The sequence below is a fragment of the Podarcis bocagei genome (assembly GCF_964188305.1).
Source record: "Podarcis bocagei genome assembly, chromosome: 1".
Classification (NCBI taxonomy): Eukaryota; Metazoa; Chordata; class Lepidosauria; order Squamata; family Lacertidae; genus Podarcis; species Podarcis bocagei.
The window spans coordinates 30,721,767-30,749,460 of record NC_138125.1 but is presented as its reverse complement, the minus strand read 5'-3'; the positions used below and the strand labels follow the sequence as shown (position 1 = coordinate 30,749,460).

Genomic DNA, 27,694 nt, shown 5'->3' with positions numbered 1-27,694 from the left:
CAGTGGAAGACAGGAGTGCCTGGCATGCTCTGGTCCATGGGGTCATGAAGAGTCGGACATGACTAAACGACTAAACAAAACAAGCAGGGGAGGAAAGTGTTAACCCCCGCCACCCGCGTGCAATGATGCCAAGAATTATCTGTTCCCACCCTTTCTCCATGGTGGCTGCTACTTGCATCATTTAAAAAGTGCACGGTAAATGCAAAGATGCATTTAATGCCATGCCTACTTTGTGCCTGAGAAGATGCTAAGGTAATATACATATATATTGCCACCTAAGCAATTATCTGGAAAGTTAAACTGAGAGCATCCCAAAAGAGTGATGAAAAAGAAAGAAATGATGGTCAGATTTAGTTATGCTGTATGCAGTTCAGAAGACACCAGGGGGAAGCTGGTTGGACAACTGCTGCCCATCTCACACTGCAGAAAGAAGTGGAAAATCAGTAGAAGTAGCAGCTACAGCAACTAGAGAGTTTTGCAGTAATACATGTTTTGCACCCAGATTCATTGGCAACGTGACGTGTGTGTGTGTGTGTGTGTGTATTCTCTTTCTTTCTGGGGGCAGGGGGAGGCAGAGGGCGTGGCGCCCACAGCTCTTGCTCCATTATCCAAATGTGCACACAGTCCTGAGAAGGCTGGTGGCCCTTGCTGTTAAGGGATTCAGATTTCTGAAAAATCTGAAGCTTCTAGGCTGCAATCCGGCCATTCTGGAATCTTCCTTGGCCCTAGTGCAATTGATTAGGAGCAATAATGACCTTGACACCTTTACCTACAGAAGAGTTGATTGTGGTTTCCTTCTGTGCTGCAGGCAGCTTGTGGTTGGATGGTTGTTGCCAATAGCTCCCCCGAAGCTTTGACCCTTGGCCTTGTGTCTCCATGGCCTCATTAACCTCTGTCAGGCGCCGGCTGATGTTTTTTTGGTTAATGTATGGGGGAAAGGCTCAGTTCATCTCAGCTGCATCCTTCTTACTTGGCAGCCTAGTTGTCCGTGATTCAGCATTCAAGCCTTGCCAAGGTTAGTGGTTAGTTAGTACAATGCGTTTCAATAAGATTTTACCGTGCTCTCTCTGTGTGCCATGAAACCTGTAGCTTTGAAGCCCCCAGGCCGGCAGTGCTCTCTGTAAAAAATAAAAATACTTAATTGAAATCCACTTCACTCTCTGGTGGACAGTGTTCAATCAAACCTGTAATCACTACTGGACTTCCTTAAGAAGCTGAACTCTCTTTTTAACCGTAGCAGTATGGCTTCCAAGTCATGGTGAAGGAGAAAAAAAAGGCTGTGCAGAGTTGGAGTATTTGCTTTGTTCTACTTCCTTAAAGAAGCTGCCTTAAACCAGCTTCCTGGTTTTCTTTTCTTTTGTTCTGCCCTGATAACTCCCTCCCCCCAGCCCCCCCCCCCGTTTATACTGACTGCCTGTTTCTCCTTAGCATTCCCTTAGTTTAGCAATGCTGCCCAAACCCTTTCCCTCTTGAATTGAAATAAAATAGTCCCAATAAACTGGTTCTATGAATCTTCTAATACAGTGGTACCTCAGGTTACAGACGCTTCAGGTTACAGACGCTTCAGGTTACAGACTCTGCTAACCCAGAAATATTTCCTTGGGTTAAGAACTTTGCTTCAGGATGAGAACAGAAATCGCGCTCTGGCGGTACAGCGGGAACAGTGGGAGGCCCCATTAGCTAAAGTGGTACCTCAGGTTAAGAACAGTTTCAGGTTAAGAACGGACTTCCGGAACAAATTAAGTTCTTAATCTGAGGTACCACTGTACTGGAGTTTCGTATAGGGCTGTAATACGTCTAGGTTTTCCTGGGCACATCTGGGAATCAGGCAGCAAAATGGTGTCTGGGCTGATTTTTGCTAAATCAGCAAAATGTCTGGGAAAAATTTTCTTCTTCCAAAAAATGCTTTTAAAAAATCAAAGAAAAGCCCCCAAATGTTTTTGGGGGAGATGTTCCCAAAAGAAGTTCAACAACTTTGACCCAAAATCAAAGGAAAAGGGGGGGGGGAAACAACTTTGTCCTGATTTTCACTTCTGGGAATATGGCAACCCTAGTTTTGTATGTGCTTCCTTCCAAAACTTGTTTTGTGGTACAGAATATTATTTCGGTGTGCGAGAGATGGAAATCTCTGAGTCGCCATATGAGAGACTTTGCTCTCATGCTTTTAACTAGTACAGGTACACTCTGTTTTTCACTTCTCACCTTGTAGCTGTTGCTTTACCCCTGGAGATGGTGTCTGCTGTGATTGTGGACAATGCCCTGTAATTAATAGTCTGTGCTGCTTAATAGAACAGGCATAAATGGTAGTTGGGAGATAGGAAACCTCAGTGCCAGGCCCGGTCCCTGAGCCTGCTGGGGCCAAACAAGGACATCGTCATTAGGAAACAATTACACAGAAAGAAGATTAAGCAGGGAATGGGCTCCCCATGGGCACCTAGCAGGCTCCTATTTAGCTTCAAGGAAACATCATCAGTTCCTCTGTTTTCCTTTCATGTGTGAGCTGCTCTTGCTGCTAATTCTCACAGCCGGGCAGTTCCTAGCATCGCTTTATGGGCAGCAAATTGGGGGACTATTTACTTCTTTCTGTAGGGAAATGAAACCAAACCTGCTTGCTTGGATTCTCCAGAAATATTAAGCAAGCATCTTTCTCCCAGTCAACTCTTTTGGCTTCAGAACTGCTGTGTCAGGGCCATTTGGGAAGGTTAATTATCTCTTTTATTTTGGCGAGCAGAACTGGGATATTCTGTGCTTCTGAGGTACTGGGTTTTTTTGAGCTGAAGTTATCTGAGCAATTTGTTCCGATGCCGTGTGAGGAGCTGCAGCGGGAATTTTTTTATGATGTCAGGAGAATGCTAGGCTGATCCTGCTGAGTTTTTTTGTCTCCTCAACTCAAACTAGGATTTAACTGCTAACAGTACAAATGTTCTAAGAATTGGAGGAGACTGAACCTCAGCCAGTCCCTAAAACTGGGAGCACTGCTAACACCACTAAACCTTTTGATTATTTCTTAGGCAAAACCTGAAGTTTATATATTTATTCATTTGTATGCCGCCCATCTGACTGGGTTGCCCCTGCCACTCTGGGGCAAAGTGGGTCACAGCAACCATATATACATGTAAAAAGCACATAGAAATTTAAAATTGGATCACCTACTATCATATAAAGATGCTTTCTTGATTGCCTGAATAAGCTTGGTGGCACAGAAAAGTTTCCAGCAGACGTTTAAAGGTTAAAACAGAGCATCCCACAGAACTGGGCTGAGGACTCTGAAGGCTCGGTTTTGTGTCACTGTCAGATGAGCCTCACCAACTTGGGGAATGAGCCTCAGATAATTTCGGTGATTGAGCTGGAATATAAAGGTTCATTCAGTCCTAAGGTACCCTGAACGTAAGCTGTGTGGGGCTTTGTAAAAGAATACAATGTCTCCAATAACTTCAACAACCATTCCTCCATATTAAACAATAATAAGTTTTTCCATCTTTGTCCACACAAGAGTTTATCAGCTATGATAATTCATTAAAATAATATTCCATAGTTCTTTACTTATTATGTATTTATTAGTTTGTACCTGGTTCCATATCTTCTGTTCCCATTTCCTGTTGTATTTGCCGTAGTTTCCCATTTTGATTTTTAAAAAATAGTCCATCCATTTACGCTTCTATTCCCCCCCCCCCAAGAAAAGTGACAGAGGTTTGATAGCTTTATCAACCGAATTGATTCCAAGTTGTACACAGAGACCTTTCACTCTCAACGCTATCACTGCCAGCTTAGGATGTCTCTTCATCTCTTCATCCATGACTCCATTCCACTCCTTCAACTTCCCAACTCTGCCATTTGGTTGTTTCATTTCTCTAGTCTAGGCACTTATATGAAGGACTTCTCCATTTCACCATCTGTTGCCTCCAACTTCACCACCTCACCCTCCTGTTCTGGCAGTCCTTCATCCATATTGTTCTCTGAAGTCTCTGTGTCCTCTTTAATTCCACTTCCTATTTCATCTTCCTCTAGTCCGCTTTCATTCACCATTTCACCAATCTCAACCCTAATCACTTTTATCTGCTTCTCAAACAATTGCTGAATGATGCCAACAGTCAATGGGAATGTCCAACAGCCATACTGTATGTTTTTGATCTTATTAACAATTCATATTCCTTTATGCCACAGGCACGGCAAGGACCTTAATTGCCAGAAATTGGAAAAAAGAATTTGTGCCAACAAAAACGGAATGGCAGGATAAATTACTAAATTATATCGAATTGGCTAGATTAACAGAGGCAATTAGGGGACTCCCCAGACAAGAATTTCAAAAAGAATGGGGGAAATGTAAAGAATACTTTAAAAAACAGTTCCCTAAAATACACACCTGGACTTGTTTCGATTAATGTCTGCAGGAGACTTGGTGGTCATAATTTGGGGGAAAAAATCACAATAATAATTAATAAAGGAAACAGTTATAATAATAATAATTTATATTATTATATATATTTATAATAATAATTCCTCAACAGGGACTCAGGGCGGCTTACAGATAAAATAAGAACAGCTTGAAATATAGGGGGAAATAATTAAAAAAACAATTAAATATTAATATACACATATATAAAATTTATTAAAAACATACAATCACAACGAAAACAGCAAGGCACCAGCCCCCTCATTAAAAGCAATCAGTTACCAAATCTGGCGGAAGGACAACAAGGAGCCACTCTAACTTCTCTAGGGATGGAGTTCCAAAGTCTGGGAGCAGCCGCCAAGAAAGCCCCTCCTGCTTCCCCACCAAATGTGCGTGTGAGGGTGTTGCTATTGGAAGAAAGTCTCAGAACCAGGGCAGGTTCATTTGAGGGAATCTGATTTTTCACATAGCTTCATCATCATCTTCCACAGGCATCCCAAGGCAATGTACAAAATCCACTTCAAATGTGCAAACCTAGATTTCCAGTGTTGCGCTTGTATCCATTCTACAAAATGGTGACAGTCCTGGAGGTGACCATGTCTGTTTGGTTAAAGGGTACAGTTTCAGCCTTTTGAGAGGCTTCTTTTTTTAAAAAAAAGGAGGGGACATGTTCACTGTGACTTTTAATAGGTACACTTTGGATAAAATTACGTAAATGGTGCCTTGTTGGGCCAGCACCTTTCACTTAAGTCGGCGTTGCTCTTCATTGCCTTCCATCCTGTTAATAGAACAGTTATTTAAACCATGTCTGGTTTAATTCCCAAGATAGGATTGAGCTATATGCCACTCACAAAGAAGATACTTCTCTCTGGTTTGCAGGCCTGCGCTTGGTTCTATTTATTTATTTTATTTTATTAAATAAATAAATAAAATTCTGCTTTCCCTGATTTATTCCCATATGTCACCTCCAGGTGGGGCTGTTCCTTTGTTGTTGGATCAAAGATAGGCCTAATAGATTTATCACCTTAAAGGACTTCGGCCCTTTCCATGACAATTAAAAACAAAGCAAAACTGGTTTTCCATCCTTGGGGCTCTTTTCATGTTTGTCCCAGTTCACTGCCAACATTGTGATGTCCCCTTCTCTTGTACTGGATTGTGAAGTGGCAGTGGTGACAGGCTGTACTTGAGTTTCTCTCTCTTGTTTTTAATCTGGAGAGTTTTGGGGACACGTGGCTTTCAAAGAGGTGTACAAAAATCAATAGCCTACAACAATGCCATATAGTTTTCTGTTCAATAAAGATTTCACTGATAATGAGCGCCATGTGTACATTAAAAGAGGTGCGAAGGCATATTTGCAATTTGCCAGTCAGGAGAGCATCAGTTAATCATCTGCCCTGTTAATTCTTGTTTCCTCAATGTTACCCCAATGGAAAACTTTCCATTGTAGGGTGACTCTGGGAAAGTGGTTTTGCCTTGTCTTGAAATCTACCCTAAATGTAAACTGCTCTTTTGCAAAAGGAAGCCATTCGAATGAAGGCCCCAGATCTACCCAAGCCTATAGTTTGATACTACTCTCCCAAATAATAGGGTCTTTGTCCAATAAATGCAGAGATATTACTCATTTGTAGTATAGGATCCAGATTATTGCCTCCACTCCCACTCAACACTTTTTGTGAGATACCAGCACTCAAACCCTGGTATGCTGTCGCTAGAAAAATGTGATTCTGCTCCCAAGCCAGTTAAGGCTATATTAAGCCCAAGTTGTACATAATGGTAAGACAAAGTCCAAACAAGCAATGCCTGACCATTCATGAGCAGTTCACCCACCCTGCTTCTCCCTCTTATGTGCCAAGAGGAAACAAATCACAGTGCTGGCTTAGCAAACCAGCACTCATGGTTTGTTTCTCTCCAAGCAAACCATGACAAGTAAACCAACAACAAAGCAATGGTTTCCACCAGTGCTAACCCAGTGCTGTGATTTCTTGCCTCCCTGCACAGCAAAAGCTGGGGCGGGCACAGTATGAGCAGCACTCACCAGCGTGCTTCTCATCCCCAGTAAACCATGGTTTGTTTGGACTATGTTAACAAGCGAACTGCACCACTTTGTGGGCTCACCTGCATTACCATTCAAAGGCAGGAGTACAGATCCATTTCTGCACTGTTGGATGCCTCACGGTAGGCTTCCGCTCAGCTTCCCTCCGTGGTTGTGTATCCTCTTCTGTGCTGAAGGGCACAAATGGTTATTAAAAGGGCTGTGTGTGTGTGTGTGTGTGTGTGTGTGTGTGTGTGTACAGCAGCACAGTGTTTTTAGCTGTCTGAGTACCAAATGGATTTTTTCAGGCCACAGGAAACATCTCAGATTGCAAAGCAAAGGTCACTGTGCTCTTGTTAGGTGACATTGTACGGATTGTTGTTGATATCTGGACCTCTTGTAGGAGAAAAACTGGTCAGGGACCATAATAAATTTCTATCTATCTTGTAGGAGAAGTCATCCTAGATTCTGAACATCACTTGGGGAGGGGTGAAAGAAGAAAACAATTCTTAACCCAAAGGGATGGCTCCTAGTGTGTGTGTTTTTAAAGGCAGTGCAATTTATTTAAGAAAACGTACCATGTAGCCCTCCCTACCAGTGTAGTCACAGTGACTCTAACTTCTTTAACTGTCTATGGTTTCTGACAGAAATCTTCGTTTCCAAATAACTATCATAACTTTACTTGGAAAAATAAAACTTCGGAAAAATGAGCAGCTCAGGGCGATGCTCATGTAGCAGTTAGTGTTGCCAGATACAACATAGGACAGGGCTCCTAGGCCTCTTATAGTTGTGTAGAACTGGGAATTTCAGCATGTGTAGACTTCATGCCATGCCATGCCTGCTGAAATTCCCTCTTCTCCACAGCTGTTAAAAGGGTAGGATCCTTGTACCCATTTGTATTGGGCCACCATAGCAGCTGATAAGGGTGTCCATTCAAACATGGGGATGTGCCATAGCTCACAAGCTGTTTGCCAATGCCTTGAGCTATAACTCAGTACCTGGGGTCCTTTAGACATGGTACAAAACTTTCTAAGAAAGCAAAAGTGATAAGTTGTTCTATTTATTATTAGCTATAAAAAGGTAATATAAGTTCTCCATCTGTAAACAAAAGTCACTTGCTTTGTAGCCTTGCTTTGAGGAAGGATGAAGGAAGGCTTGTATTTTTTAATTAAAAAATTTCAATATGCTAAAATGAAGATCACCGTTTCATTTTGAGATACAGTGGTACCTTGGGTTAATAACTTAATTCGTTCTGGAGGTCCGTTCTTAACCTGAAACTGTTCCTAACCTGAGGTACCACTTTAGCTAATGGGGCCTCCCACTGCTGCTGTGCCGCCGCCATGCGATTTCTGTTCTCATCCTGAAGCAAAGTTCTTAACCCGAGGTACTATTTCTGGGTTAGCGGAGTCTGTAACCTGAAGCGTCTGTAACCCGAGGTACCACTGTATTTGCACATGCTCAGTGAATTGTTGGTTCAGGAAAGCATTGATGAATTTATACACAGACTATGAGAGAAGAAGGACTAAATTGTTTCCCCCTGGTACCCTTACCATATAGAAAAGATGTTGGACTGCTGGTATTAGTTAGACCTGTTGTAGCAAGTTAGCCACTGGATCATGTAAAGGATTTTTGCAAGGATTGAATAGCAGACTTAGCATAAATTCTGTGGGCTTCTTCTGCTAAACCAGTGACCTTATCAAAATCTCCCTAAAGTGTATCAGATGAAGGAAGGTGCTTCAGGCTAACACACAATTAGCTTACCTGTCAAGCCAACGTCTTCATTTTACCTTGCTCCGTCAGTGCCAAGGGGATAACTGAAATTGGTATTGGCTTGTAGATGCTTCTCCAAATTAGGAAAGGATCTTAAGGGTGATTCGCACAACCATTGGGTTGATTCATATGTTCGCTGCTTTGAAGCCCTTCTGGTGGAAAGGCTTGACATAGTAAGCTAAATAAATAAATTTAAAAACCGGGTGCCCACTCCTTGCCCGTTGCCAGCCGCTTGTGTGCAGCTGCTGCCACATGCACGCTTAAGCTTTGTATGTGTTACTGCAAATGCTGGGAAACTCAGTTTTCAAGTGTTGTGCAAAAGGCTTAGTTTCACACATGGCAGCAGCTGCGTGTGGTTGGCTGACAACTAGGGGTGAGCTGACATGGGCAGCTTTTGGAGTGGTTACCCTTCCTGGTTGTGTGAATCAGCCTTCAAGGGTCCACCTAAATGTTGGCAGTTAATCTAAGACCTTGGTTAACCTGCTTAGATGAAAGGTGCACCCTACCCCCCACCCCCAAGCTGCAGCAACTGCGGATTTAATTTGGAAACAATAAAATGGAACTCTGTGTCTGTAGCCTTTGCCTGAATAACTGAATTGTCCGGGTGATTGATCCAGTAAGATGGGTAAGAATGAGTGTGTTTGCTTCTAAATCTAGGCAATCATCTTCGAACAAGGCTATATTGAGCTATACTTGGGAGATGGTTACAGGATCATAGTTGCAGCATATAGTACTCTTGAAGGGCACATATGTTAAAAGAGTGGGGAGGTGAGCTAGGCAGTGGCATAAAAATCCTAAAACTGACATTTCCCACCACCTCCTCCTCCTCCTTCTTCTTCTGTCACGTGTAGCTGAGTAAGATTGTCTTTCATGAACATCGTCCTAACAGTGAGTCTGTGAGTGTTCTCCAATTGGGGCGCTCGCAGGCCAGTGTTCTCCAGTTGTCAGTGTTTGTACTACATTTTTAAAGATTTGCCTTGAGAGAGTCTTTAAACCTCTTGTTAACCACCAGCATTACGCTTTTCATGCATTATATAGCCAACGTGTTTAAAGTACGTTTCCGAGCACAATTCAAAGTGTTGGTGCTGACCTTTAAAGCCTAAATGGCCTCGGCCCTGTATACCTGAAGGAGCGTCTCCACCCCATCGTTCAGCCCGGACACTGAGTTCCAGCTCCGAGGGCCTTCTGGCGGTTCCCTCATTGTGAGAAGTGAGGTTACAGGGAACCAGACAGAGGGTTTTCTCGGTAGTGGCGCCCACCCTGTGGAAAGCCCGCCCATCAGATGTCAAGGAAATAAGGAGCTATCCTATTTTTAAAAGACATCTGAAGGCCGCCCTGTTTAGGGAAGTTTTTAATATTTAATGCTGTATTGTTTTTAACACTCGACTGGGAGCCGCCCAGCGTGGTTAGGGAAACTCAGCCAGATGGGCGGGGTATAAATAATAAATTATTATTATTATTAAAGTCAAAGCTAGATATAGCCCTGTGTCTGCATAGAGCAGGGATGGGGGGACTTTTTCAGCCTGAGAGCTCATCCCCTCATTTTATGGAGGCCGTGTGCCATTGGCAGACAAACCTAGAGGTAAAAATGGATGAAGCAATGGATGTGACCCTAAACTTTGTGCAGTAAGGCTACATTCCATCCATGCAGATGCCACAGGTTTCTATACATATACACATGCTCTTACACTCATTTTACCTCCTAGGCAAACAGGAAACAGTTGTTGAGGGAGTACACGGAGCATGTCCAGTGACGGACGTGGTCTGGCATACAGGTGTAGCTTTAGGAAAGTCCCAGGGGTGGGATAGTGAGGCACGGAGGGCCACATTTAACCCTCAGGGCTGAGGCTTCTTGCACTGGTGTACAGTAGATGGATAATTTAATATATTACATACACTGATGGCAACAGAAAGCAGTTGTTGTTGTTATTGTTGTTGTTAAAAAACAGAGTCCAGGACAAACTGGGATCTTTACTTTAAAATAAATTATGTGAGAGCAGTGTTTTTTATCTGCTCCTTACAATTTACCAGGCTTCAGACAGCAGTTGCTGTTTCTTCATCACACGCCAGAAGGAGAGTGAATCTGTTCCCTGTTTGGGGGAAAGTTGAAATGGTGATAACATGCTCATAATGAAGACCAGAATGGCTGTACTCTCCTCTTTACGTCACTGCAGATTTATTTTTTTAAGTGTGTAGTTAGCAACTCAAAGGGGAGGCTTTGGGAAGTCTGCTGCTATATTCCGCAAGAGTTAAATCTTCCAAACTGTCGCCAAAGCAGCCCTGCAAAGTTACATTTTATTTCAGAATGTACCCTTAGCTTTGTTTCTTGAGTTCTGGAAGGCTTTGCACAATACAGATGGTCAAGCTATGGCATGGCTTCAGCGGCAGTCATTTGCAAAACCCATGTATGATGATTTGTGGGATTTTAAATAAATCCAAGCCCACAACCTCGCCTTGTAGCAAGTGTGTGCCTTCCCTCTCTGTGTTTTATCTTATCTATCCCACCTTAACTTGCTTGAGATTGAGTAATTGTGGAACATATGTGCAATTAATGGATATTTCTTAAATATATAAATAAACTGTTGACTGCTTGTAAATTGTGGGACATATGTGTAGTTAATTAAAGAAGAAGAGAGGCATAGATTAGGCCACTACTGCAACAACCTGCCCCCTCCTGCCATTCCCCAGTGACAGATGCCCCCCCCAAACCTGCAATGCTTTTAAAAAAATGTTTATATTCAGTTGGAAAATGTCGTTTCAATCACAACATGCCCCGTAATTAATTGCATAGCAATTCCAGTGTGCAGCTCTGTCACCCATGATAGGGACAGGGGAATGGGGGAAGGTGTTGATATTTTTGTTGATGGTTGAACATTTGTTTTCCTCATCATTTTGACATCAGAGGTAATTGCCATCCCTGAAATATTTTTCTTGCCGCTATTACAAGGGAACTGTTAGGGACAAATTAATTATGAAGTCTCTTGCTATGGCAGATTAATAGGCCGATGGAAGAGATTTCTTCCTGTCTTCTGCAACTTTTGGCTGGCAGGGTGTTGGGCATTTGTGTACTAAAACATCAGGTTTTTCTCAGACACATGATATAAAGCATGTTATCTATATACAGCAGCAAACTAGCATATCAGTTTGTTGCCGAGGGCAAATTGAAAAATTAAGAATAACAATCATAATGGGCCCAACCTGATGGTAAACAGAACCTTTCCACTGCAAGCCACTTCCGTTCTTTTTAAAAGCGCTTGTGTCTACCAGGTTCTTTTTGCAGAAGTAGGTTCTATAAGGCACCACCATTGTGCGTGGTGCTTTACAGAGTACAAAGGGATTGATCCCTGCCCTGAGGGGCTTACAAACCAAAATTTGAGATGGGGAGGGAGGGAACTGGAGTCATGGTGCTAAACTAGGGAAGAATATGCAGGCATTCCTGTTACCTGTACTTAGGCTTAATTTGGAGAGGGAGGATGAGTTAAAGGACCACTTTATCCCCCTATAATAGGGTTGATCTTCTCAAAATGTTCTTGTTGCATGTTCAAATTCAGTAGGGAAGGCTCTGTCGAGAGAGGAGGTTGATTATGTGATGGAGAAGACAGATACTTTCTGTACCACCAAGGCCTTTCTGATCAGATATTGCCCACACATTTCTTAAAGGTCCCCCTCCGCCCATATTTACAAGAGTTAGAAACCTGCCCTGTTGAAGGAAAACATTATTTAGGCTTCCATGGCAACTGCCAGATTTGGAATCAGGTGCCGCCATGGAGACCAGGCTAGCGTATTCGGTAATATTTCAGGTACAGATCAGACTGTGACTTATAAATGGTATTGAGAAGCAAATTGGCTATTAGCACCAATTTTGCTATTGTTGTTAAACGGAATAGGTTACATCCCCCCCAATTGCTAGATCTTTAATGCAGACAAGTGGGTAGCTGCAATATGAGCCAGGGCATAGTTAAGCTGCTATTCTCCATGCCAGCTTTCCCTAACCTGGTGCCATTTGGGTGTTTTGCACTAGAAATTGCATCCGCCTCAGCCAGTGCACCCAGTGGGAATTGTAGTCCAAAACACCTCGGGGGCATTGGGATTGAGGAAGGCCGCTCCGTGTCAACACTTGACATAATTACATTTTACCCCATTAACCTGATACCTAACCATTGAAGCAAACTTGGAATAGACAGTCTTATTTTTAATTAACCCACGGTAGAACTTATGTATGCTTAAACAGCAGAAGCACGATTGGGTTAGCAATTAAGGATTTGATAGCTTATTGATTGCTAAAGGAAAGAAACCCTAATAAGCTTTAGTAAACATGCAGATTAGTCTGGCAATCTGCCTTTTCACTGATGCAGCAAGCATAGCAGAACAGAGACATGCTTTGAATGTGGCCAAACCCTTGGCCAAGCAGTGTATTAAGAAATCAAACAGTTCATTTAAATAAAGAACAGCAAATTTAGGAACGCTGGAAAGTGCCTTATATTCAGTTGGACCATTGGTCTGTCTAACCCAGTATCGTCCCCGCTGACTGGCAGTGACTCTCTGGGGTTAAAGTGGGATCAAAATGCTTTAAACATATAGTGTGGATAAGCCCATGCTCCCATGGGGCTACCCTACTCATTCTGTACTATACTATAATTTACTTGGTTCTGGAAAGCAGAATGAGCCATGCAATTAGTTAATGCTACAGCCTGACAACAACTGCTGAATATTTAGTGGTGGTCTTTGCATCTGGGGGTTTTCCTGTTATTATTCTGTCTCTCACAGCTACAATAAACCTACCATTAAAATTATGGACTGGTCATTTCTTCGTCAGAGGGCAAACAGGCAAATTTAGCAGGGGATCAAATACTTTCCCCCCTCACTGTACCTGACTTTTTTACCATAAGTGGAGCTTCAGGTCAAAGCAGAAGCCCTTTAAAGGAAGTCTATTCTCTCACATACTGAAAAGAAGTCGTGTAGAGTCTTTAAAAATACCCAGCTGCCCAAGAGTTATTCAGAGTTCTAGGTAAAGCCAGTTTTTTGGTGATTAGACATCTGTGTTCATTGATGCACCACAATCCATCCCATTTCTCCCTCTTACTTCATTAGCATATTAAATGCCACCAAAATACTGACAAATCTGAGGACATTCAAAGGAGAGCAACATAAAATGATCAGGCAGCTGGAGGGATTGATCAGTAGAAAATGGAGTTTAAAACATGGAGGGGAGTAGGACAGGGGCGGCTAACCTGCGGCTAGAGATGAATGAATCTGTCAGTTACAGTTTTTCTCAGTTTTTCATTTTTTTCCAATCTTCAGGTCAGTTCCTTATATTGACTTGTGATCTTGTTAAAAGCCCACATGAATATTCACCTGTATTTTAATGTGAATTTCTCCTACTTTACACATTTTTGCCCAGTGTGCACATTTCCCCCCCTGAAGTAATCTCCGCTCATATAATATATGCGTTTTAATGCACCCTTTTGGTATGCATTACCTGGTTGGAGAGTTGCATTGCAAAATTCAGAGAAGTATGAACTTCAAAGGATTTGTGTTTCACAGTTTGCTTATTGTTTCCGATAGTGCAAATTAAGTTGGCACGCCTTTAAATGTGAACCAGACTGCATGTCTCCTTCCTACCTGCAACCTTCCAGATATTGCTGGCCTCTCAAATCCTGTCAGCCTGAGCCTGCATCGCCAGTAGCAAGGGACGATGGGCTTTGTAGTCAAACAATGTATGAGGAGCCAGAGGTGTCCCCCCCCCGGTGTAGGTCTTGTTTAATGCAGCATGTGTGTATGTTATTAAAGCTAGTGAACTTACGAATGCAAAGCAATGCTCTACTCAGCTTTCCGTTGAAGGGTCAGAGCTTGAACTCCTTGCCTGATTTCTACTGAGGCCCAACTCCCACTGACTCTGACTGAATTTGCACTCAAGTATGGTCTGTTGTGTCTGTTTCTGAAAAAGCAGCCGCCTTAAGGAGAGAAAGTAAAAAGCCATTGAGGTGAAGGTAGTTGGTGAGATTGTTTCTTTGTGTTTTCATGAAAAAGGATTGTGCCAGCAGTTCTCTTCAAAATCTCTGAAGAAGCAAAAGGTCGCCTTCAGCCTCAGTATTTTGCATGTACTGGAAATTTAGGTTTGCACAATTAAGTGGATTAAAGTGTACTGTTGCCCTCCTAACAAATCCACTTAAACAAAACAGCAACATACATTTTGCAGTTAGGAAAGTGATGAGGAAATGCACTGAAAAGTGTGGAATGAATATGCAGTTTGGGATGAATATGCAGTTTGCATTTTTTCCTGCATGCGATAAGCTTGACTTTGTTGGGTGTCCAGTTTTAGGAGTTGCTTCCTCATTTTCATGGCCATGATTTAAAGGGAACTGTGTCTAATGTATTATTGTTTACAACTGCCTTGAACTGAAAGCTATAGTCACACAGGATACAGTTGCCTGAAATGCTTTGTATGGTTTTGCTGCGGCTCTTCTGCCTTTCCATATCATCTGTGATGTACACTTGTTCACATTTTAATTTGGCAAAGTAGCACACACACATTCAAATAAAAAGTTTCCACAGCCATGAGGCGGTTGGAGAACCAAACACCGTCCTCTGGACACTTCATTGCTAGACTCGTCAATCAGCATTATTGGCTTCCTTCCTAATATGAGGTATTCAATTGAATTGAATTTGAGGTAATGTCATCCCATTTTTGGAAATCCATTTTGGTTCATGGGTTGCCCTTAATTGGAGAGATTGTGCAAATGACCCTCTGTTCTGTCCTCTAACCTTTCAGCCCCATTAATTTTAGCTGAGCTTGGACCAGTTGGTGGTTTCATGACGGCAGATCCTCTGTCTAGAGAACAGGGGAGGTCAAATGTTCCCACCCTTTATGCCTTTCTGAGAGGAGGACGGCAATAAAAATAATAGGCTTTGAAGGCAAGTCCCATGCATGCCAGCTGAAGTATGGTAGGTAGGCTAAGATTTGGAAGATTCAGGGTTGCCAGAGGTCGGAATATTTGAAAGGTTACCATAAAAGAGAGGGAGAGAACAAATGTTCTCAATTACCAATGCAGGCAAGACCTGGGAAGTATCTGCTGGTGGATTTACAGGAGTCTGGTGCAACAGAATATGTGGGGTCTGCTTTCAGAGGCAACTCTTCCCACCAGGGACCTACAGACCTGGGGCAGTGGCAGCACTGTTTGCTCATTGGATATAACCAAGCCTTTCCCTTTCTTTGCACATTGAACACTTAGGTCACATATACATAGTATGTTTAAAGCACATGGCTTTAAAGCAAGGAACTGTAGTTTACTCACCACAGAGCTCTGAGCACCCTTAAACTACAGTTCCCACAATGCTTTGTGTGGGGGGGAGCCATGTTCATTAAATGTGCTTGAAATGTTTTGTATGGATGGGATCTAGACTGGAGTGCAGGAGAGCTGCAGTGGGATTTAGAAGGTGGTGGTTTTTAATTCAGAAGCTTTTCCGTCAGCTTCTCATGTGGTGGCCGTTATGGAAAAAAATGTGGTTCACAAGACAATCACATTGCAAGAATGATTGAGGGCTGAGCAAGATGTGATGTAGAGAGAAGAGATCCATGATTAGGATTTCTTGCAGTTTTTGTTTTGCTAATTAGCCGTGTCTTTGGCAGAGGGTGCTCAAGCCTTCTCTCCTATGCCCTTTCTGCAATGTATATCTCTCACACTCTTGAAATGCTGTTACCTCCACAAGAGAAAAGGAAGAGAGGAAGAGCATTGCCAACCTCCTGCATCATATCTCGCTTGACCCTAGTAGAAAGGAAATGATGTTGTATGAATTCAGTTTTAGAGACACAACAGAGATCATAATTCTAAACAAATGCATTTTATATTCAAAATCCTTTATTAGGCATAGCACACCTCACATTAACAAACAAACATCATATACAGACTGTATAAAATATGGGCTCAGCGAACACAATTTAAAATGCATTTTATAAATGAGAAAGTTTTACTTGCTGGTTTCTCTGCATAGGAAAAACGAACTGTTCAAGACCAGGATTTAATCCAAACTCTCTAAGCCCAAATCTAGAGTTCTAGTGCAGAGGTGGCTATCCTGTTGCTGCCAAGATGTTGCTGGGCTCCAATGCCTTTCATACTTGACTTTGGCCATGCTGCCTGGGGGCTGATGGGAGATGAAATCCAACATGATCTGGACAGCCACAGGCCAGCCACCCCTGTTCTGAAGACTGGGCTACACTGATAGATGCAGAGATGTTAGGTGGGCTGAAGTCACATGGCTTCCCCAAGGAATCCTGGGAAATGTAGTTTGTCAAGGGTTCTGGGAATCATATCTTTGTGAAGAGGTAAACCATAATTCCCAGGATTCTTTGAGGGAAGCCTCGTTCCCTGAATATGTAGAAGTGACCTTTAGCTTGGGTAACTCTGGAATTGGATTACAATCTCTGCCTCCACCCAGTCCGTGTGTCTGAGAATACCATGGGCCGGATAATTGTGAAAGGGGCAGAAGCAGCTCAAGAGCACAGTGGTGGACCATGACTTGGTGTCCTGCTTTGTTCTTGAGCAGTTCCCATTTGCTTCACTGAGTCTTGCGCTTGTGAACTGCCCAGTGTGTTATGTTCTTGGGTATGATTTTTTTTTTAAAAAAAAATTAGGCCTGGCTTCCAAGATTTCTAAAGAGGCCTTGTAAGAAGGGTTCCATTGTTGCCTCATTGGGATGTAGATGGGGAACAGCTGCTCCCTATACACATTTCGCTCCTCCCCCTTAACAACCCCTATTGATAACTAATCGCAGCCCAGACGTTTCTATTAGCTATTTACCCAAAATCGAGTTGGCTAATGAAAATGTTTCTAATTAATACGAGGCAGATTAAAACTCATTACAGCAAGGTCGTTGGTAATGAGAGATAATCAGAGCGCAAATGACCGAGCTTGGAGCAAAATGAAGATGGAGCGCGAGCCAGGAAATCGGCACCAGCTGTGTGTGCCTCCAACGGCAAGGGAGGAAGGGAACAGGGCAAAGGGGCCGGAGGATTTGTGCAAGCATTGCTGCAAGCTCGGGCGGGTGGTGGCTTAGTCTCTCTCTCCAGGTTCCATGGCCCATTTGGGTTGGGCATGTGCCTAAGGTGCTGTGGGAGTGCAAAGGTTTGCAATAGCAGTGGTGACTTTGGAGAGTCAGGATGGGCTTTTCTCTCTCACACACCCCACCTGAAGGTGACCTGTAGTCCTTCTTAAAAGACCTCCTTTCTAAGAGAATGGGGGATGACCACTGCAGGAGTTCCATTGCTACGTGTTCCCCATCTGAGGTTGGCTAGATAACAAGCTGCTTTAAGAGCAAAGAAAAGGATTGCTAGAGTGAAACGGCTATGAGTTAGCTGTGCAACCTTTTTCCTACATGAAGATAAATCTCAGTATAAAACCCCCAAAACAAAACAAAATCCATGAGCAGTTTGAAGACAATGCCAAAATTTATTTTGTCACCATCAAGTATTTTGCTGTGGAGTAACTTCCACAGATGTGGCAGTTTTTCAATATAAATAGGAACACTTTTTTCCAGACATGGTGATGTATGAGGTTTTCTACGGGGAGCTTATTTTGTGTAGGAAAAAGAAATCACATTTAAAGCAATTCTTGGGACACATTTATACTACAGAGAAACTTGTCTTATAGTCATTACCTTTCCACAGAGAACTGTGGCTGTATTTGGGGATCTAGGGATTTCTAAAAGAATCTGCAGTGTCCTTGCCAAACTACAGTTCCCAAGATCATTTGAGGGAAGCCATTACAGTTAAATTGGTGTAAAGCCAATATTAGCTTAAAGCTTATATGACACTAGGCACAAGATTCTTGCACAATCTTAGACCAGTATTTCAGAAATGTATAGCCCCATCTCCTGTTTTGAGACAGAAACCTTTGTATTTATACTCCCTGAGAAGGTTAGCCAACCCATAAATCACAATTACGTTGTGCTTCATAGAATCATAGAATTGTAGAGTTGGAAGGGACCATGAGGGTCATCTAGTCCAACCCCCTGCAATTCAGAAATATTTTTGGCTAATGTGGTACTTGAATCTATGACCTTGAAATTAAGAGTTTCGTGCTCTACAAACTGAGCTATCCCACAGGCTCAAATATGTGCTCTGCCAACACATAAGTGCCAACTTCAGTGCCATGTCAGAGGTGCTTATAGTAGGGTTGCTGAGTTGAACAACTTTGAACAATGAATTATTATTATTTTGCTATTTTTAAGGAAATTTACCAAAAATTCAACACTTCTGTCATGATTTCCATACGCCTGGGTTTCCCCAGACAATTTTAACAATTTTCGTAAATTCTGTCCGGACGCTGTTTCCGATGGACAGATCCCAGATATGTCTGGAAAATCCTGGATGTATGACAGCCCTAGCTTATGGGGCAAAAAGGTGTAAACTTATTTGACTTTTTTGGGTTTTATTTTGTGTGCTTCTGGGCTCGTGCACCCACACCCACACCCCCCCATATAAAGCAGTGGCTCCTTCAGTGATGTAATTTACTTCTTTTAAACCAAACATTTATTTTTAAAAATAGAATTTGTGGGGGAAAGCTTAATAACTCAAGCCCAGTAAATCCTCAGAGCCCAGAAACCAGAAGGCAAACAAAAGCAACCCAATCCAACATACACCTTGCCTTTTTTGTTGTACCACAAAAGTTACAATTCGTATGTCAATCATGTGATTTCTTGGGCTTGACTAATGCTTTCTATTATTTTGACTCTGACACGGGTGGCACAGTCTCATTTTTCAGTGTCATTGTCCTCGTAATCTATTCTACGTTTTCATTTCTGTCCTTTTGTTTTAATGCACCCAAGCACCCTGTTGCTGCTCCAGCGGCTGCTGTGTTATAAAGAAACATCTTTACTGATCTGAATTCCATCTGCCATGGGGCTGCCAGCTCTCCTAGTGTGTTTGACTCCATCTGGAATTTGCCATAATCTTTTCAAAGTCCAATGTAATGCAGATATATAGGCTCACATTGCAGCTTTAACCAGCCACAGCCATCTTGTACTACCTAGTTCTGAGAGCAGAACCACATGTTACCAAAAAAAAAGCATGCATCCCCAAACCTAATAATAATAATAATAATAATAATAATAATAATAATAATAATTTATTATTTATACCCCGCCCATCTGGCTGAGTTTCCCCAGCCACTCTGGGCGGCTTCCAATCAAGTGTTAAAAACAGTACAGCGTTAAATATTAAAAACTTCCTTATACTACTGTAACAATATTATGATGGAATAACAGACTACAAAAACATGTGGAACTTGAGATGATGCTCAGATCTGTTGATGTGAAGACTGTAAGGTAGAGGAGAAGACCCTTAATTTATTTTGTGTTGAAGCCAAGATAAAACTGCATTATCTAGACCAGGACTAGCTCACCTTGTTTGGCCTGAGGGTATTTTCCTTAAAACAAAAAAGCCTTTCCCAGCCTGGTGCCTTTTGCAGGTTGTTGAACACCTACTTTCACCAGCAACAGTCAATATACCCAATGGCAGGGATTTTGGGACTTGTAGTCCATTAACACTTGTAGAGCACCAGATTGGGATGGATGTTTCAGATAATACACAGGTGTTGGTGGGTTGCAGGCATGGTTTTAGAAGAGTCATTCCTCCCAGTGTGAGAGAAACAGGGGAATACCTCGTTTAAAAATAATCAGGGCTCACCAGCCTTTTTTGGATAGTGGGTGCCAGTCACAAAATGGCTGCCGCGGCATGTTTAACATAATGCAAAATGGCTACCTCATTTAAAAGAGCAGAGAGAGAGAGAGAGAGAGAGAGAGAGAGAGAGAGAGAGAGAGAGAGAGACCATCAGCACCTCCTGTCAGTGGGTAAAACCACCAACAGGCTCATTTCCATGGAAAAGCTCTTCAAATCTTTGCTCTGTTCAGAATGGAAAGGAGGTTGGGTGTCCAATCCTGGCATCTAGTAAAATGTGACTGTTCAGTGTAGGAGAGGCCAAGCCAGTTTAAGCAGGAGCTGAGCAGGAAGCGTGAACAGTTTCTCATGCAGAATGGATGCAGAAGGTTATTTACTAAGAACTTTTGCAAGTACCATAGGAGGTACCGGTGGGCATTCTGGAGCTTGCCAGTGCCTTGTTGGTGACTGCTTTGTATTAAAGAATAATCTGTTGTCTGCTGAATTGAGGGTAACGGCTGCCATGGAAGTGCAATTCCCCTGCCATTGTGAGTGTTGTTCCAGAACTTTGACTCAAAGAAAATGGAATTATGTTGGTGCCCTGGCAGTTTCAGAAAGGCTTTAGATCTAGATGGAAGAGGAGGGGAAACAATTTTTGCTGACTTTCCCTCCCAAGGCTGTTTTTTTCAGCTAGAACTCACCGAAACTCAGTTCTGGCACCTCTTAGTTGGGCACCATTGCCATTATAAAAGAACAAGGGAGGCATTCATGGTGAGTTTCAGCACCTCTTTTTCTAGAAAAACAGCACTGCCTACACCTTTCCTATAGTGTTCCCCAATTCCCCTGGATATGTTTTTTTTGGGGGGGGGGAGTGGGGGTGTTGTTGAGGGCTGCAGGGCTGAAAGAATCCTGCCCCACTCCAAGCACTTGTAGATTGGACCAAATAATTGCCACTCCAATTTTAATACTGCCCATGTACTGCCCATAACTATGTAATAAACTGCACATTCAGGCATGACTCTTAAGGTTAATGATCCCAGCATCTGTTCAGGTATATGTGCGTATCACTGCACATAAGGAGATGAGGACATGTGGTCTTTAATTAGTTAATATAACCAATTAATTGATTAACCACGGCAGTCATAGTCTAATATGTATTATTTGTATTATTTTTTATTTGTTTTCTACACTACCCCTTGTTCAACCCTACAGCTGAAGTCAGCTCAAAGTATTTTGCTGATTGTGAGAAAGGGAAAAGAAAAATGAAACTGCGAATGGGTGCCATCATTTTATTTAATTAAAATTTGTATAGCCTACCTTAATTCAATTTTGTCTCCAGGGAGGGTACAATGGTGTTTCTAAAACAACAATATATAAAACAGCAGTAATTACAGTAATTAGTGATTACAGATGTAAGTCGGTTTTGGCATAGGCATTGGGTATCTATCCTGAATCAGTCAACCCCACTGTTGGCTGATAATTCTGTGTGCATGCACACGAAAGCTTATACAGTGGTACCTCGGGTTAAGTACTTAATTCGTTCTGGAGGTCCGTTCTTAACCTGAAACTGTTCTTAACCTGAAGCACCACTTTAGCTAATGGGGCCTCCCTCTGCCGCCGTGCCACCAGAGCACGATTTCTGTTCTTATCCTGAAGCAAAGTTCTTAACCTGAAGCACTATTTCTGGGTTAGTGGAGTCTGTAACCTGAAGCATATGTAACCTGAAGCATATGTAACTCGAGGTACCACTGTACCTAAAACTACTCTGTTGGTCTCTAAGGTGCTACATTATAATTTTTTAATTCTTTTGGAAAGATTCTTTTAAAGACCTTCTTAGATCATATAACTTTTTTAAAGACTTGATTCTTTTAAGGGAGTTTTTAGGTTTTTAAAGAGAGTCTTTTTAGCTATCTTTTAAAAGAATAGTTTTAATTTATTTTGATTAGGGCAGACCAACACAGCTACCTACTTGAATTCCGTCAGGGTTGATCCTGGGATCAAGGATCCCCACATGATGCAGATCACGTCGTAGTATGATCATATCAGATTTCCATTTGGGGTGTTCTGTGGCCCGTAAGCTATTGGACAGAGCCCTACTGGGCTACCCTGAATTTTGATCCAGAATCTGGGGGTGGGGCATACACTCACCCCTTAGCATTTGACTGAAGAATCCAACCCAATGGCTTTACCTGCCAAAGTTGTAACAGTTGCTTTGAGGAAGGCAAAAACCCCATTTGTCTGCAAGCAAATTCCTCCCTGGCCCTGAGTAATCCCATAGCAAGGCCATATAAATGCACTGCCCACTTACCCCCAGGCAGAGCCACAGTATACCAGGTAGGACGACTGACCAGGCACGTCACAGTGCAGCTGGCTTTATGCCCTGGCAACGAACATGGCAGAAGAACATCCCTGCCACATCCATCGCCGAAGCACCCCCCTCTCTAGGGCCATGTTGGATTTAAATTTTGGCGGGCAATTCTGCCAATCCTTGTGGTCGGCTGAGATGAACTGTGACATTAACCTAATGCAGGCTAAGGGCTGTTTGGCTGTGGGGGGCTGCAACTGCTGCTGCTGCCTAGATACTGTAGGTGGTTCAAGAGAATTTGATGAGTACCAGGTTGGAAAAAGCCGTAGCAGAGCATTAGTTGAATAGAGGGAGGAAGCACAGTTGTGAAGAGAGGGTGCTTAGACTTTTCTCAGTGTTCCCATACCACTAAGGCTGCAGTCCTATTCACATGGACCTGGAAGTAAGCCCCCTTGAACTTGATGAGACTTATTTCTGAGTAGACATGGATAGGCTTATGCCATGGGTCGGCAAACTAAGGTCCGAGGGCTGGATCAGGCCCAATTGCCTTCTAAATCCGGCCTGCGTACGGTCCAGGAATCGCCACATGGATCGCCAGCATACACGTACTTTCCCTCTCCTTCACATGGTGCCACCGCCGGCTCCGGCTCCTCCCTCCCTCCTCCTGGCTTCTCTCTGCCCTGCCTAGAGGAGGAAGGGGGCTGGGCTTTGTTGATGCCAGCCCCTCTCCAGAGCCCTTTTGTGCGCCGCTCATCGTTCTGCTGCTGCTGCCAGCCCCTGCCGCTCACAAGACACAGGAGCTGTGGTTGGCTGAGCGCCCCTCTTGAGTCGCCGCCATTTAAAGCAGCCCTTCTCCGGAGCCCTTTCGTGCACCGCTCATTGTCCCTCCTCTGCCTCCCCCCCCATATAGTCCGGCCGCCCACAAGGTCTGAGGGACAGTGGGCCGGCACCCTGCTGAAAAAGTTTGAGGACCCCTGGCTTATGCTGTAGTCTGACCTGCTGGGAGCCTGCCTCTCTCTACCTAGCCCAGGGTGGGGCCTGACAGGCTTCATAAGAACTGCTGTTGCTGCTGCCACTGCCCAACAAGGACTGGGGTATTCGTGAGGAAGTTTTGTCGGGAGTTTTTGCTATTATTGATATTAGTTTTTTGTATCTTTATTTTTATGTGGAAACTGTTCAGTTCGGTTATGTAGTTTTCGTTGTGTTTTATTTATTTTTATGACTACTCTGCTATGTTTGTAACCATGTAAATCTCTTCATATTGTAAGCTGCCTGGAGCATTGTTTTAACTGTGAAAAGGCGACATACAAATAAAATGATAGTGATGACGATGATGTAGAGTTTATTTGATATACCACTTGATTGTAAAAAAATAATAATCCATTGAAACAGTTTACAAGAGGAATAAAGCAAAAAAAATTACCAGCAATCCCAGTTAAAAACAGCTATTTAAAACATCCAAAAATGATGAAAATTTGCAATAAGTTACAGAGATCAAAACACATGTAAACATTCTACTTATCTGAGTAGGTTTATCTTAACATAAATGCTTTTAGCAGGCACTGAAAAGAACAAAGTGAAGGCATGTACATGATGTCAATAGGCAGGGAGTTCTGAAGAGTGGGAGCTGCCACACTAAAACTCATATCATCCCTGGGAGTTCAGCAACAGCTGGATGGCCACAGATTCCTCATCCCTGGCATAAGGCAACGTCATATCTTGAACATAGAGCTAGTTTAAAGTGGGGCTGGCAAACCCCCAAGACTGGCACATCTTGCCACAACTTCTAAGCTAAAACATATCAAGTTTGAATGTGGCAAACATATTTTTGCAAGCAGACATATCAGATAGGTACACCCCCCAGGGGAGCTGGGATTGGTTGCATCTCCCTTTTAAGGAGAGACTGGTTTATGCTGAGACTAACTACAGACACGTTTGCTGTTCTTATAAACCACATTTCTGCATCCTTCTAAGCACGCTTGAGTATCTGTGCTACTATTTGATTGATTGACTGATTTTGACTGATTGATTTCTACCCCACCCTTCACAGAAAAAGATTTGCCAGGGCACGGTGACTCAGGCAGGTTCGCAGTGCTCTGTGCAGAAATGCTTACAATGAAATTGGCTTTTGTGAATTTCATTCAATGAAAAGGTCAACTTGTATTAAGAGTGAAAGTCAAGAAAATCCCCTGGGCTAAATGCGGTTGGAGATCTAGTGAAGTGCAGGGCTGGCTTTGGATATGAGGGACTCTGGTTCAAATACAATCAAACCTTGGAAGTCGAATGCCTTGCGACTTGAATGTTTTGGTTCCCAAACGCCACAAACCCCAAAGTGAGTGTTCCGGTTTATGAACGTTCTTTGGAACTGGAATGGCTGACAGAAGTTCCCTGGCTTCCGATTGGCTGCAGGAGCTTTCTGCAGCCAGTTGGAAGCTGTGCTTTGGTTTCCAAACATTTTGGAAGTCGAACGGACTTCCAAAATGGATTCCATTCAATTTCTGAGGTCCGACTGTACTTGTATGAGTGCTGTATGGTTCCTCCTGTTTTTCTAAATAAAATAGCCCAGCTTGTTTCAGTATCTCTTCCTTTGCTAACCTTTATTCCTGGCCTGTTTTCTATTGCTTTTCCTCGAGGCAGGAGAGCCATAAGTGACTGCAAATATACCATCAATTTAGGTGACGACACTGATGGTATTTCTTGTGATAGCAGTCATATCTCAGAGGGGAGGGAACTTCATAATTGAGGTGTCACCACTGAGAAGGCTCTCATGTTACAGCATAGCATGTATCAGAATGTTGCAGGGCCTCTCTCATAGATCTTGACAGGGACAGGCCTGGGCAACTCACTGTCTCTCACCCTCACAAGTAAAATGGGAAAGTAAAAGGCCTACAGGTTTGATGCAAGAATAAACAGGGTTATGTTTGCAAAATATTTTTTTAAAATTAAAACAAGCTATATCAGACAATTAATAGTAACGATAGTTCAATCATCACTACTTATTTTACTCCGCCGCTATATTGTGTCAGTCAGGGCATGACAAATGTTTTCCAATATGTTGGGTTTTGACGCTAGTGTAGGCTTCTCATTTCTCAGTGTCACTCCAATTTTAATAAAGCAACTGGCATTATATCATTGGTGCTATCTGGTGCCTTTCCTAATGGCTCACAGTGCCAGAATAAACTGCAATATGGCTTCAGAAATCTTGTTACCCCCTAGAAGTTCCACATCTGCTTTCTGAGCTGAATCTGAATCTAGTGCATTGGCAGATGGTTGGGTGTGACATTGTTAAGGTGATCCTGGCCATGCCTACAAGCCGAGCTGGCACAATGAAATCCCATTAATCCTCTGTTGCTCATCCAGTTCAGAAGTCCAATCAGGCCCTCAAGACCACCCAGCAGACCCAGGTAACCCACCTCAACTCCTCTGTTTTACAGCATCAGGAATCAATTCGGGCATTTTGGGCCCTGCCCAGTCTATACATGGAAGGAGTAATGGCACCTCCTTCCTCTTCAGACTTCAGTTCCAGGCCCTTTTTAATGTGTAGGGCATAGGAGCCAGCCTCTAGGGGCTGAGGGGTCTTTGCCCCCCAATAAAATATTTGAGGAGCTGTGGCTCCCCAAAGTTGATGGGCATTGCCATTCAAATGGTGTGTGCGCACTGCGTCATATGATTGATTATGTGGGGGAGGTCTTACCTGGGCCCCCCAATAATTAATCACCCTTGGGGTGCTAAGCAGAGTTCTTTCCATTTCTTTCTCGTCATGCTGATAACATCTCAATTCACTCCAGTTCTAGTAATAACTATTGGGCATTTGAGTGGAATTCAACTTGGAAGTCAAGTACGGTGGAACCTTGGTTCTCAAACGTCTCCGTTGATGAATGTTTCAGAACCTGAATGCCAAAAACCTGGAAGTAAATGCTTCCGTTTTTGAACATGCCTTGGAAGTTGAACGGCTTCCGCTGCGTGTTTTTCGATTTTCACCATTAAAATTGAGATTCTCCCTTCGCGCCTGGGTTGTCAAATGTTTCAGAAGTTGAATGGTCTTCCGGAACAGATTATGTTCGACAACCTAGGTCCCATTGTACTGGAAAAGTTTAGCCAGTGTCTGATCATTGGCCATGTTTTTGCATCTCATTTACTGATTATTTTCTAACTGTGTGTAGGGGATTTTACCAAAGTCCACTTGAAAATATTCTATTTAAAAAATCTTCTCTTTTCTCACTGTCTCTGTTCTTTGCTAGAATGTTCACAAACTAATAAATTGGAGAGGAAATGGTTTTTCCCTCTCCTTTGGCAAAAGCCATGCTGGTTTGTCATGTATCATATTCAGTGAGGTGATTTATAGCTCTGTCATTAATTATTGTTTCGGCTTGTTTATTTGCTGCTGAAGTAACTGAGAGCCCTGGGATGGTTCTGTAGCTAAAGGATAAAAGAAAATAAAGGAAAAAGAGGAAACCAAAGTAAAGCATAAAACAGTTCAGGGTCAGGAGATCTAGGTTCAACAACAGATCAACCATCAACTTACAGTGTGACTTTGTGGACAGAAATACAGCGTTCAATAGACTAGTGACTGGGAGTGGCCACTGAGACCATATAATACCGGTCCTGAAAGACCTACATTGGCTCCCAGTACATTTCTGAGCACAATTCAAAGTGTTGGTGCTGACCTTTAAAGCCCTAAATGGCCTTGGCCTAGTATACCTGAAGGAGCATCTCCACCCCCATCGTTCAGCCCAGACGCTGAGGTCCAGCTCCGAGGGCCTTCTGGCGGTTCCCTCTCTGTGAGAAGTGAGGTTACAGGGAATCAGGCAGAGGGCTTTCTCGGTAGTGACACCCACTCTGTAGAACGCTCTCCCATCAGATGTCAAGGAAATAAACAACTATCTGACTTTTATAAGACATCTGAAGGCAGCCCTGTTTAGGGAAGTTTTTAATGTTTGCTGTTTTTATCAGGTTTTTAATACAGTGGAACCTTGGGTTGCGAATGTGATCCGTGTGGGAGGCGCGTTCGCAACCCGCAGCACCACGTCTGCGCACACGTGTGACACGATTCGGTGCTTCTGTGCATGTGCGAGTGCCAAAACCCGGAAGTAACCTGTTCCGGTACTTCTGGGTTCGGTGTGTCCGTAACCCGAAAATGCGCAACCCGCAGCGTTTGCAACCTGAGGTATGGCTGTATTCTGTTGGGAACCGCCCAGAGTGGCTGGGGAAACCCAGCCAAATGGGCAGGGTATAAATAAGAAATTATTATTATTATTATTATTATTATTATTATTATTATTATTATTATTATTATTATTACTATTATTATTACCACTTGGTTTGACTGGACTGATGAACAGTAGTGTCCTCTGTGTCCATTATCTAGGTGGTGTTGCTACTCAGCAGAGATCAAGCAAATAATTCTTTCAGACTGTGAGCTGCCCTTGATGGTGTTTTAACTCTACTGCCAGAGTCCCTAGTCTGAGTCCCTTGGCATCTTAGATTGTGTTGTTTCAGATCCATCCCAATCTGATGACTTGTTACATTTTAATTGGTCAA

At 42.9% G+C, this 27,694-nt stretch overlaps 1 protein-coding gene and 1 long non-coding RNA gene across 6 annotated transcripts in view; one reads left to right on the top strand and one right to left on the bottom strand.

The window, feature by feature from the left end:
- Positions 1-27,694, top strand: part of ADCK1 (aarF domain containing kinase 1) — a 117,230-nt gene that overhangs the window by 14,272 nt on the left and 75,264 nt on the right. The window contains exon 1 of one of the 5 annotated variants that reach the window (XM_081173525.1): positions 20,416-20,619. The exons of the other annotated variants lie outside the window; for them this stretch is intronic. Within the exon in view, the coding sequence (XP_081029651.1) occupies positions 20,431-20,619 (189 nt within the window). The 5' untranslated portion in view covers positions 20,416-20,430. Of the gene's footprint in view, positions 1-20,415; positions 20,620-27,694 lie in introns of those variants that run through there. 5 annotated transcript variants of the gene reach the window in all.
- LOC308576123 lies at positions 10,230-23,043 on the bottom strand. Its single transcript, XR_014003109.1, has 3 exons — positions 21,818-23,043; positions 11,639-11,757; positions 10,230-10,285 (listed from the first exon to the last, which is right to left on the bottom strand). It is a non-coding gene; the product is annotated as an uncharacterized lncRNA (long non-coding RNA).